Source organism: Tribolium castaneum, chromosome 4 (assembly GCF_031307605.1).
Source record: "Tribolium castaneum strain GA2 chromosome 4, icTriCast1.1, whole genome shotgun sequence".
NCBI classification, from domain to species: domain Eukaryota; kingdom Metazoa; phylum Arthropoda; class Insecta; order Coleoptera; family Tenebrionidae; genus Tribolium; species Tribolium castaneum.
Window position 1 is genome coordinate 7,621,614 of NC_087397.1, and position 11,195 is coordinate 7,632,808.

Genomic DNA, 11,195 nt, shown 5'->3' on the forward strand with positions numbered 1-11,195 from the left:
GGGAAAGTCAATTCGAGAATATTGGATGAGATTTTGACCAAGAATACGATATTGAGTTGTAGCTTCCGTATTAGCTGATAACAGCTCTAAAAATAAAGTTTTGGATATATTTGGTTGCCTACGATTGTAGTTTTTGTGTTTCTTTTGGGCGCTCGGCGTCGGTCTGCGGTGGTTTCTCTTTGGAGGAGAGCGTGGAGCGAATAGGGAATTGTTTTGGGGCGTTATGGTGGTGTCCAGAGATAGGTCCAGGTTGCCATCCCGAGCCGGGCCTGCGGTGGTGGGAGTAGTTGGCGTCGCGACGCCGATTCCTTCACTCAGTGGACGGCAGCATGTGGTGGTGGCTGGTGCTCGTGGCGCTGGCGACGGCCAAGCGCGCCCCGTCGACCCAGGAGCCCGTCATCGAGGAGGTCACGGCCAAGCAGCTGGAGCGCGTATTGGCAGAAAAGGACTTTGTGGCCGTGTTCTGGTGTAAGTACCCTCCTGTGGAGTTGCTGTTAACTGCCCCACGAAGCGGGTCATCCAGAGTGGGGATCGTGACAGTGAGTGTAGAGTGTCGGTCCGGGAGAGGAAATGCCATATCCCGATTTGGCGCGCCTCAGTGTCCTGCTGGACGTCCACTACAGCGGATCTGCACGTGCCATCCTCCCGCACTCTGTGATGCAACCCGAATCTCTTTGCCGACCGTAAAAATAAATACAACCTGCATAATGAAGCCATTATAAATAGGAGGCGAAAGCGCGGATCGGCTAAAATTGGATCGAGATGCTTCATCTCATTCCGACACCCACTACGAAAAAGTGCTCACAAATTCGCGAAGTTGTGCTCGAATACGAAAATCGGACTATTGTTATATTTAAATTGTCACCAGACACGTATTTGTGGCTATTACAAAATATTTCACCAAGACAACAGTCTGCATATTTTTAGAATTTTTATTTCAGGCTTTCGGTTAAAAATTTTGAAATAGACGTAGGTGTGCGGACCTACCCACAAAATCCCTTGTTTTTCGAACCATTGTCACCGCATAAAAATCAAAGATTCTCCATTACACCGCTCTATTTTTAACATTCATATGGAAATTTCGTAAAAACAAAGCTTAAGTGGAAAGTAGAAAAGTCCCAAATTGTCTGAACAACCAAAATTGATTTTTTCACAAACTGTAATTACAAGTATACTAAAATAAATTTATTATTCACTTCCTTTTTCGTTTCATTAAACAAACTGTAAACATACAAGCCAAAAAACGACTTTGGCAGCTTCGTCTCTTTGAAATAAAAAAAATTAAACAAAACTAAACTTTCTGTCGCTCCCAGGAACGCAAAAATATGAATCCCATAAAGATTGATTCGCAGACTGAAAAATTATTTTTACATTTTTGATACATGTTTTCACTCAACTGAAAAATTTTGAAATAGATGTAGGTGCCCAGAACCACCCACAAAATTTGTTGTTTTCGATTCTACAATGAGATTTTGTGCATTAGATCTTCTATTTATAACGTTTCGTTTTGTAAAACAACATAATAACAAATCATAACAAACACATTAGTGAATCCCATCTTTCATTCTTCTTCTTCTTTCTTCTCATTATTAATAAGAATCTATTAAAAAAACTACATACATAGTAAATAATTGGCTCACAATTTTTAAAGAAGTCTTCACTACAGTTTGGATCAGCTATATTGTATTTTACAAATTATTTTATTTTAAGCAGTGTCGATCAGAGTTTTCCGTTTTCATTCATTAAAAGCCGCCATAAATTTTCTAATCGCGTCTTGAAATTTTTCGCAAACGCCTTCCAAATTACGCGTAGCCAACTAAAAATACGATTAATACGTGTAACTCAAACCGTCCTAATTAAATTATGTATCATGAACTAATGTTTTGGATTCGAGCGAGATCAACAAGTAGATAAATCGTTCTCCCAGCTCGAAATTGTGCAACTTCTGGCCACTTTCTTTTGGCGTTTTGTGGTTGTCAGGCAATGGCATATCGAAAAGGCGCTTCCGCGTATAAAACTCAGGTGGGCAATAGTTTGGCGGCGAGCCAAAGCTCCGACCTTCACTCAAAATTTAAATTAATATGTTGGCATAGATTCGAAATGCAGTTTCATTATTCACATTGTTTTGAGGGAAAAGGAATGATTTTTTCCAGATGCTCGTAGCTGCACCACGTGCGACCGCGTGCTGCAAGAGTTGGAGCAAATCGACGACGATACGGACTCGTTCGGAGTGGACTTCGTCAAGATTAACGATAAACGACTGGCCAAACAGTATGGCATCACCAAATTTCCTGCACTTACCTATTTTAGAGAGAAACAACCGATTATCTACGAAGGTACGCCCGCCCGAAAAGTTCCAAGCGAGAATTTTCCGAAAATCTGTCATATCGTCTTAAATTTAGAATTTATTTTTAAATAAGTAATCAAACGGATTAAAGAGCTCGGTTTGTTTATTTTACAAACATTACTGATGTGTTTAAGCGATTTTGATGGCAATCCATTATTCGTTCGTAACCAGAAAATCAAATTTATTTTACGACAATGATTCAATTGAAGCGAATCTAATGTGATTTAGGTCATTTAGAGGCGATGAAAAATTTCGGTTAGACATTAAAACTGTTTGAGATATAAATAGCTCTCTCACTTGGACTTGGGTCATGAATTCACGATGGAAATTACAAGTTGCTAAAAATACTTTAACACAAATTGAAAATATCTCCAAATTCTGTTGCAGGAGACTTGATGGATGAGGAGAATGTCTTGGACTTCTTGACGAGCTTGGAAGCGATGGACTTACCCGATCGCATAGAAGAAGTCAATTCGCGAATTTTGGACAAAATCGTCCAGGAAACCGATTTTGTAGCTGTTTTATTCTGTAAGTGTTTCCTGATTTTGTTTTCTGGAAAATAGATAATATACACGAGACACTCCTTTTGTGTTAACAATTCTGGGGAAAGATGTATAATATCTAGGAATGTGATAAATGTTTCAACCACTTTTTTATCAAGTGTGTGATGTACAGGTCCTGATGCAAGTACGTGTTCCAATAAAGGAGTCAGTAAGTAGATGTTTCCCTTTGGTTGTCTAAACAGGAACGTCTAAATCTACACTTGATTCATTAGAAGCAAAAATCTCATTAAAATTATTTGAAACTGAAAGTGGAATGATTCAGTGTAGTTGCAGACGATGTTTTGCAATATTTACGCACTACGCATGCGTCTTCGTCTTCCAGCACCGCTTTATATTATTTTATAACTTTATAAAAATAACCCCCACGTATTTGCAATCTGCAAGAATTTTCTCAGCGCCACCATGCCGTATATTATTGGCCCCCAGCATTCCTCCCCCGGTCATCTCACTTGACTTGCATGATCCTCCCGAGAGAGTGAATCCAGAAAACTGTTTTATTTTTAATTTTGTTGCCGAAATTTCACGCAAGCTCTCGGGAACTGTGACCCTTGATCTTTGCCAAATCATTTATACATAATTTAATCTAATTAGACCATTCCAAACTCGTTTTGTGTCATGGTTCCGTTGTTCTATTTCCACGCGTGGGCGTAATTAAGCCAAAATGCAACTCCAAGTCTTCAAAAATCCGCATTTCTAATCTCATCTATTGCCAACGCCCATTTCTTCAATAAATCAACTCAAGGCCCATCTCTCACCCCTGCCACACAAAAAAACTCACTTTTCTTCAACTCATGCAAGCTTCCGATCTATAGATAAACCAGAGTGCAAAAAATGCTCAAAAGTCCTCCTGGAATTGGAAAATATTGACGACGAGGCTGACCAACTTGGAATCGGATTTGTCAAAATCAATGACGAGAATCTGGCAGAAGAATATAATCTAGGACCTCTACCAGCACTGGTCTACTACAGACACCAAATCCCAATCATTTATGAAGGTTAGCTCAAATCATTTAAGAACCCAAAATGAAAAATTTCTTTCAGGTGAACTAACTAAAGAAGAAGACGTCTTGGAGTGGCTCGTGCAACACAAAAGCACCGGAGACGAAGACGACATCATCGAAGACGTAACTCTTAAAACCCTCTCAACTCTAATTTCAAGTGTGGATCATCTGGCAGTACTTTTCTGTACGCCGTCCCAGTTTTGTTTAATCCAAACTGCATAATGTATGATGTTTTAGACGATCACGGAGATGAGGAATCAATGTCGGCGTTAGAAGAACTAGAACATATTGATGACGATTGTGATAAATACGGGATCCAGTTCGTGAAAATCGACGATGGGGCGGCAGCTGACGAATACGGTTTAGACGCGCTCCCTGCAGTTGTCTACTTCGAGAAAGGAATTCCAAATGTTTATGACGGGTCCTTGGAGGAGGAGGAAGAATTTTTAGAATGGTTAGTGCAACAACTCGAAAAGGACGAAATCGAGGACGTCACTGATGAAATGTTAGACAAGCTTATAAACGAAGGGAAGAATTTGGCAGTCTTGTTTTGTATGTTTCAAATAGATTGCGTCTAATTGTCTTGATAGAAGTTTTACAGACAATGAAGATGATAGGAAGTCACAGCGAGTCCTCAACGAATTAGAAAATATTGACGACGAATGCGACCAGCTCGGAATCGTTTTCGTGAAAATTGATAACGATGAAGAAGCTCAAGAATATGGAATTGAGAAAATCCCATCTTTGGTCTATTTCGAAAATGGAATACCAACACTATACGAAGGGAATTTGGAAGAGGAGGAAAAAGTTCTAAAGTGGTTGGAACACCAGGTTAAGAGTGACGAAATTGAAGATGTTACAGACGAAATGCTTGATCTGCTCATTGACAAGAAGCAGTACGTAGCAGTACTGTTCTGTAAGTCTAATAAAAATAATAAAAAACACGCCACTATGATTTTTTACAGATGATAAGAATCAGAAAAAAAGTCAGAAAGTCTTGGCGGAACTAGAAAACATTGACGATGAATGCGACCAAAACAACATCGCATTTGTGAAGATTGACGATAGTGGAGAAGCCAAAGAATACGGGATCGACGTAATCCCCAGCTTAGTTTTCTTCGAAAAGAAAATCCCCCACCTTTACGAAGGTGATCTACTAAAAGAAGACGAACTTCTAGGGTGGCTCATCCACCAAAAAAAGCACAGCGAAATCCCTGACATCACTGACGAAATGATGGATCGTCTGATCGACAACACCAAATATCTCGCAGTCTTGTTTTGTAAGTTGTATCAAAACGAAATATCCCGATTATATCAAATTCTTCCAGACGATAAGGATGACAAACAAGACATTCGAGTGTTAAACGAGCTCGAAAATATTGACGACGATTTGGAAAAAGAGGGAATTGTGATTGTCCGCATTGACAACGATGCTGAAGCTAAGGAGTTCGGAATTGACCACCTACCAACTCTAGTTTACTTCGAAGATAAAATTCCTTCGCTCTATGAAGGAGACTTGATGAACGAAGACGAGGTTCTCCAATGGTTGATCGAGCAGAAAACTTCCGCAACAATTGAAGAAGTTACTGATGAAATCCTCGAAGATCTGATACAAGAACATGAATACGTGGTAGTCTACTTCAGTGGCAATTGTGACGAAGGGCAAAAATGTGACGATATATTGGATGAATTGGAAAATATCGACGACGAACTTGACGAAACTGGCATCATCTTCGTCACAACCGAAGATTCAGTTATGGCGAAAAAACACGGAATTAAAACGTTCCCGAAACTTGTATTCTTCCGTAACAAAGAACCGCTGATCTATTCTGGTGATATTGAAGACGAAGATGAGGTACTCGCGTGGCTTACTGACGAAGACACTCTGGAGATTCCCGACAGAATTGAAGAAGTCAACTCGAGAATGTTGGACAAGATTTTGACCGAGAATGATCACGTTGTGGTGTATTTCTGTAATAACATAAATATTGTGTTTGGGTTATTCTAACGCTCTTGCTTGCAGATAAAGAAGGTGACAAAAAGTGTCAAAAAATCTTGCAAGAGTTGGAAAACATCGACGATGAGTGTGAGGACAAAGATATCGATTTCGTCAAAATCTCCGATGAGGGTATTGAGAAAGAGTACGATTTGCCATCACTTCCGGCCTTGGCGTTCTACAGACACAGATTCAGAGATATCTATTCTGGGGATTTGATGCATGAAGAGGCTATTCTTGACTGGGTCTTGAACTTGCGTGATTCCGCACCTGACGTAATTGAAAGCGTAGATAGGAAAACACTTCAAGTAAACTGCGAGTCGTTAGTTGCGTTTGTTGGAGTAATAAATTTTCTCTAGGGGCTTATAACTGATGTGGAACATCTGGCTGTGCTATTTTACACCGACGATTGTGAAGAATGCGAAGAGATTCTGGAAGAGCTGGAAACCATCGATGATGACGCAGACAAGCACGGGATTCAGTTTGTTAAATCGAAAGATCAAAAACTGGCTTCGGAGATTGGTATATTTAGTTTTCCGGCTTTGGTTTATTATGAAACAGGAGTGCCGATAATGTATGATGGTAAGCAAAATTTGTGTGGTGTTTATTTTCTTAACAGGATTCGCAAAGTATTTTCGTAAGTAGTTCTGAGATTGGTTTAGTGATTAATTTAGGTATTTTATAGGTGATCTTAGTAACGAGGACAGAGTTCTGGAATGGCTAGTTGACCAGAAAAGTAAGAAAATTTCTCTCATTACTCTTGTTTCTAAATTTCTAAATGTTAAACTGTAAACGCGACTTAAAATTCGTTGAAAAAAATATTGGCTTATGCTTCGGTCGCGGGCGTGTGTGTTGCATGATTGCTGCATGTTGCTATGATGTCCTAGGTGATGAGGATTCGGATGAGGAGGATGATGACGACGAAGACGATGACGACGACGACGACGATGAAGACGACGACGACGATGATGACGACGATAGCGAAGAGAATAATTTGGTTAAGGGGATGTTTTCAGGTAAACGGGAAGAGAAAGTTTTGAGTACGCGGACCGAGACCGGCAGGCCTGGAACGGTGTAACAGAGCTTCTGGAGTGGGTGTCCTTGTCTGTGCATGTGTTTCCCTTTGATGCTGCATGCAGGACATAGTGTCAGACTCACTCCTCTCTACCTCTAAGTTACTAACAGCTAAATGCTCCTAATATTACCTCTATTTTGAGTGAATTCTGACATTATGTTTCCTGCTGCAGGGGATGGTTGCTTCTACATCGGAATGGGGGGAAAAGGCCAGCTTCCCAACCCTTCCTACGAACCCTACCAATGCTGTCCTAGTAAACCGGCTCAAGGAAGCAAATTTGCAAAACTAGCCGCTAAAGGAGCTAAAACCACTAAAAACCGACCCTTACCTAAAGAGATCAAAAAGCCAGAAAGATCCGTGCCGATGAAAACCGTTTCAAAGGCTAACAAACCCACCAAAACTAAGGAAATCAAAGAGAAAATTATACCGGTCAAACCGGAAAAAGGAAAGGGAAAAAAGGGCTTTTTCGGGACCGGTAAATATATATGGTGGTGGTAGGTAGCGGGTTCTAATCAACACTATTTCCATGTGAAGCGTGAACTCTTCGACGCAGACTATTTATTATTTCAAGCGATCCACGACTCAACTATTTTGTTTTCTGCTCTTGTTAAGGCTTTTTGAGTGACTTGTTTTGTGTTAAAAAAATAAGAAAAAGTAATTCGTTCTGTTAAATTGTTGATTATTACGGCTTAATTGATTCTTCAACTGTAAATATTGTTAGAATCTCATTAACATTTGTATAGAACACGTATTAGATGTAGCATTTTTGAACGCATGACTGTATAATTCTGTTCACTGTACAATAACAAACGCCCTGAATACACCTGAACGGTAACATTTCAAAACGGCTCTACGTATTTGCAGTTGCATTCGGGGATGTAACGTTATCATCGGTGTCAGCGCTAAAATCACTGCCGAACACCTCGCATGTAAATAACACCACACACATGTAAACTTTTACGTTAAAATAAATTGTTTTCTATTACTGTTACTTTATAGTTTAAATGCAAAAACACGCCCTAAAAGAATCCGCTTAAGTGTATGCATATAGCCAATAACCCGGTAAGTTACAACGAGCCATTCCATAATCTGTCTCTCTCCAAAATACGGCAAATTAAAAAATCAACAGTCATTTCCTCACAGGAAACCTGCTCGACGAAACCGAAGTCCTAGACTGGATGACCGACCAAAAGGACGACGAGAGCATTGAAGAAATCGACAGAGACATGCTTTTCAAATACATAGAGACGAAAGAGTTCCTTGCTGTCATTTTCTGTAAGTTTCCTGCTACGTCCTTCACAAATAACAAACTTGTTGTAGACAAGGAAGAAGACCCGGACAGTCCCCGAATCCTGCGACACGTCGAACTGATCGACGACGAAGCCGCCGAATACGGAATCAAAATCGTCAAAATGCGCGACCGCCTAATGGCCAAAAAATACGGCTTCCGGGACCCTCCCGGAATCACCTACTTCCGCAAAGGCAAGCCGATTAAATACGACGGCGACATTGACGATGAAGAAGAGATACTCGATTGGCTCACCGACCCTGAAAACATGGAACTAACGGACCACATCGAACGTGTGAACCGAAAAATGTTCGAAAAAATCCGCCAAAGGTCCGACTACGTCGCCGTTTTCCTCTGTAGGTATACAAAACCGGCCCCAACCCTGAACTAACTGACTTTTCCAGACAGCAACGACTGCAAACAGTGTCCGAAAGTCCTCGCCGAAGTGGAGCACATCGACGACGAAGCCGACGCTGCTGGAATCAATTTCGTCAAAATCGACGACAAGCAAATGGCGAGACAATTCGGAGTGTTTGCTCTCCCAGCTATTCTCTTCTTCAAACTAGGGTCAAAAGAACCGGTCATCTATGCCGGGGATTTGTACGACGAGCAGCAGATTTTGCAGTGGCTGTTGACACAGCAAGACCCGTCAGGTGATGTGATTGAGGCGACTGAAGGCAATGAGTTGTTACGACTGATTGAGGAAGAAGACGCGTTGGCTGTTTATTTCTGTAAGTAGTCGCGTGTTCAAAAATTTTGCTTGGCTAACCTATGGTGGCTAAAACAATGTGCAGGGAACAAGACTCTGTGTGATTTGTGCAGTGCACAGGAACAGCAACATGGGAGGAAGGCGCACAAAGTTAGGACCACTTCGGACGAGGAAGAAGATGCGAAAGACGGTACTTTTTACCCGTAGTGTTGTATTATGCCTTTTCCTTGAACAGGGACACTTTTCCTACAAGTTTTTCTTTCGACGATCAACGACTAGAGCTATTTAACACTACACGTACATTTAACACCTTTTAGCTTGTTTGTAGTAGATTTTCCCCAAACTTTTTGCTAATTTCTTGTGTCAATATAGATAACGATGAGTGTGAACAATGTGCCCACATTTTGGAAGAGTTGGAGAATATCGACGACGATTGCGAACGCCACGGAATTCTCTTCGTCAAGACGCAGGATTTGAAAATTGCCGAACAGTACGGAGCGACCGACTTCCCAGTTTTGATGTATTTCGAAAGTGGGGTTGGGGGCGTATTTGAGGGCGACCTGGAAGAGGAGGAGGAAGTCCTCCAATGGCTTATCCAGCAACGAACCGAAGACCGAATCGAGTTAATTACAAGAGTCATGTTGGAAAACCTAGTCCAAGACACACAATACTTGGCTGTCTACTTCTACAAGCAGAATTGCCACATTTGTGAGCAGATTTTGGAAGATTTGGAAAAAATCGACGATGAGTGTGATGTCTACGGAATTCATTTGGTCCGGATTCAAGACCCGCAATTAGCGAAACGCTACAGTATCAAAACATTCCCTGCACTTGTCTATTTCAGAAACGGCAATCCGTTGCTGTTTGAAGGCGACCTCCAGAACGAAGACTCAGTGCTCGAATGGCTAATAGACGACGACAACCGCGAGCTTGCTGATGAGATCGAATCAGTCAATGAAAGAATGTTAACAAGACTGCTCAACGAGTCTCCATTTCTCGCAGTCTTCTTCTGTAAGCCGTGTTTTTGCCCCTTTTTGTTTACTGTCTTTTGGCTTGTAGACGATGAAGATTGTCCCGAATGCGACGAAATTCTGGAAAATTTGGAAGAAATCGACGGGGAAGCCGACATGTTCGGAATCGACTTTGTCAAAATATGCAGCGCTGAGGCCGCAGCTGAGCAAGGGTTGCACACGCTTCCCGCACTGATGTATTTCCGGAAGAAGACCCCGATGGTGTACGAAGGCGACTTGACCCAATCCGACAAAGTGCTCGACTGGCTGACCTCTCAAGACGTTTTCGAAATCAAAAATGAGATCGAAGAAGTGAACAAAAAAATGTTGGAGAAACTCTTGGAAGAGAACGAGTTCGTCACGGTGTTTTTCTGTTGGTAGTTTAGACAGTTTAAAGGCCACAATAACCAGCTGTTTCAGATGAAATTAATTCGGAAGAGAGCAAGGCAATTATGGAAAAGCTGGAGAATATTGACAGCGAGACGGACAACTTTGATATCACGTTTGTCAAGATGGCGGATCCGCGGTACGCCAGAAAATGGGGCGTGACGAATCTTCCCGCCATCGTGTACTTCCGAAGACGTTTCCCGAGCATATACCGCGGAGATATGCATTCCGAAGCTGATGTTTTGGAATGGTTGCGAAAGAATCGTTTCCGACAACCCGAACTGAACATTTTCATGTACGCGTTATTCGCCATTAGCATCGCTTTTGTCATTTACACAGCTTTTCTCCTCCAATGTTTCAAGACTCAACCGCAAGCTGTGGTCCCCCATCCCAAGCAGTCCTAAGTCTTGTATGAAAGTCGCGTGAAAGAAGTGTGGTCTTGAAGCATTATCAGCATCCTTGTATGAAGGGAACGTTAGATCAAGTCATTCTGGTTTAGTTTTTTATTTTTACTAATTGAATTCCCTTTGTTATAAGTTGTAATCCATTTTGTCATATCCTGGACCAAAGAAAACCATGATACATCACCACTGAAATGTTCATCTAGATAATTTAATTTGTGTACAGCGACTGTACAATCATTCCCAAGAGAATTTATGGACAGGAAAGTATAGATAAACGTATTAATATAGTTATCTACTTTTAGGTGAACATTGTAAATACTCTTGTAAATAAATAAATTAAGTTTACGTAAAACGATTTTTACTCAAGACATGATGACAAGTGTCACAAGTATCAAAATTTTTAGCAAATGTCTAA

General features: G+C 41.1%; 2 protein-coding genes across 8 annotated transcripts in view; one reads left to right on the top strand and one right to left on the bottom strand.

Annotated features, from left to right (window-relative positions):
- The window catches only part of mRpL33 (mitochondrial ribosomal protein L33), a 143,029-nt gene that overhangs the window by 122,816 nt on the left and 9,018 nt on the right, over nt 1-11,195 (bottom strand). The window lies entirely within an intron of this gene.
- hlk (hulk) lies at nt 297-11,132 on the top strand. 7 transcript variants are annotated; one of them, XM_064356410.1, is made up of 22 exons: nt 297-468; nt 2,154-2,336; nt 2,735-2,875; nt 3,023-3,058; nt 3,723-3,905; nt 3,952-4,095; nt 4,149-4,463; nt 4,513-4,827; nt 4,877-5,191; nt 5,240-5,884; nt 5,935-6,215; nt 6,267-6,489; nt 6,593-6,643; nt 6,795-6,923; nt 7,155-7,457; nt 8,126-8,257; nt 8,303-8,626; nt 8,675-9,001; nt 9,065-9,169; nt 9,352-9,990; nt 10,039-10,362; nt 10,410-11,132. In XM_064356410.1, exons 1-22 carry the CDS (start codon nt 330-332, stop codon nt 10,778-10,780), a joined length of 5,625 nt encoding a protein of 1,874 aa, XP_064212480.1. In that variant the 5' UTR covers nt 297-329; the 3' UTR covers nt 10,781-11,132. The 7 variants fall into 7 exon arrangements, with proteins under 7 accessions (XP_064212480.1, XP_064212482.1, XP_064212483.1 ...); XM_064356412.1 differs by lacking the exon at nt 9,065-9,169; XM_064356413.1 differs by lacking the exon at nt 6,795-6,923.

Bases quoted from the DNA above. Each gene is read 5' to 3' on its own strand.
- hlk (XM_064356410.1), top strand. From the start codon at position 330: ATGTGGTGGTGGCTGGTGCTCGTGGCGCTGGCGACGGCCAAGCGCGCC. The intron at 4,464-4,512 runs GTATGTTTCAAA...GAAGTTTTACAG, and splicing joins GAATTTGGCAGTCTTGTTTT to ACAATGAAGATGATAGGAAG. The intron at 8,258-8,302 runs GTAAGTTTCCTG...AACTTGTTGTAG, and splicing joins GTTCCTTGCTGTCATTTTCT to ACAAGGAAGAAGACCCGGAC.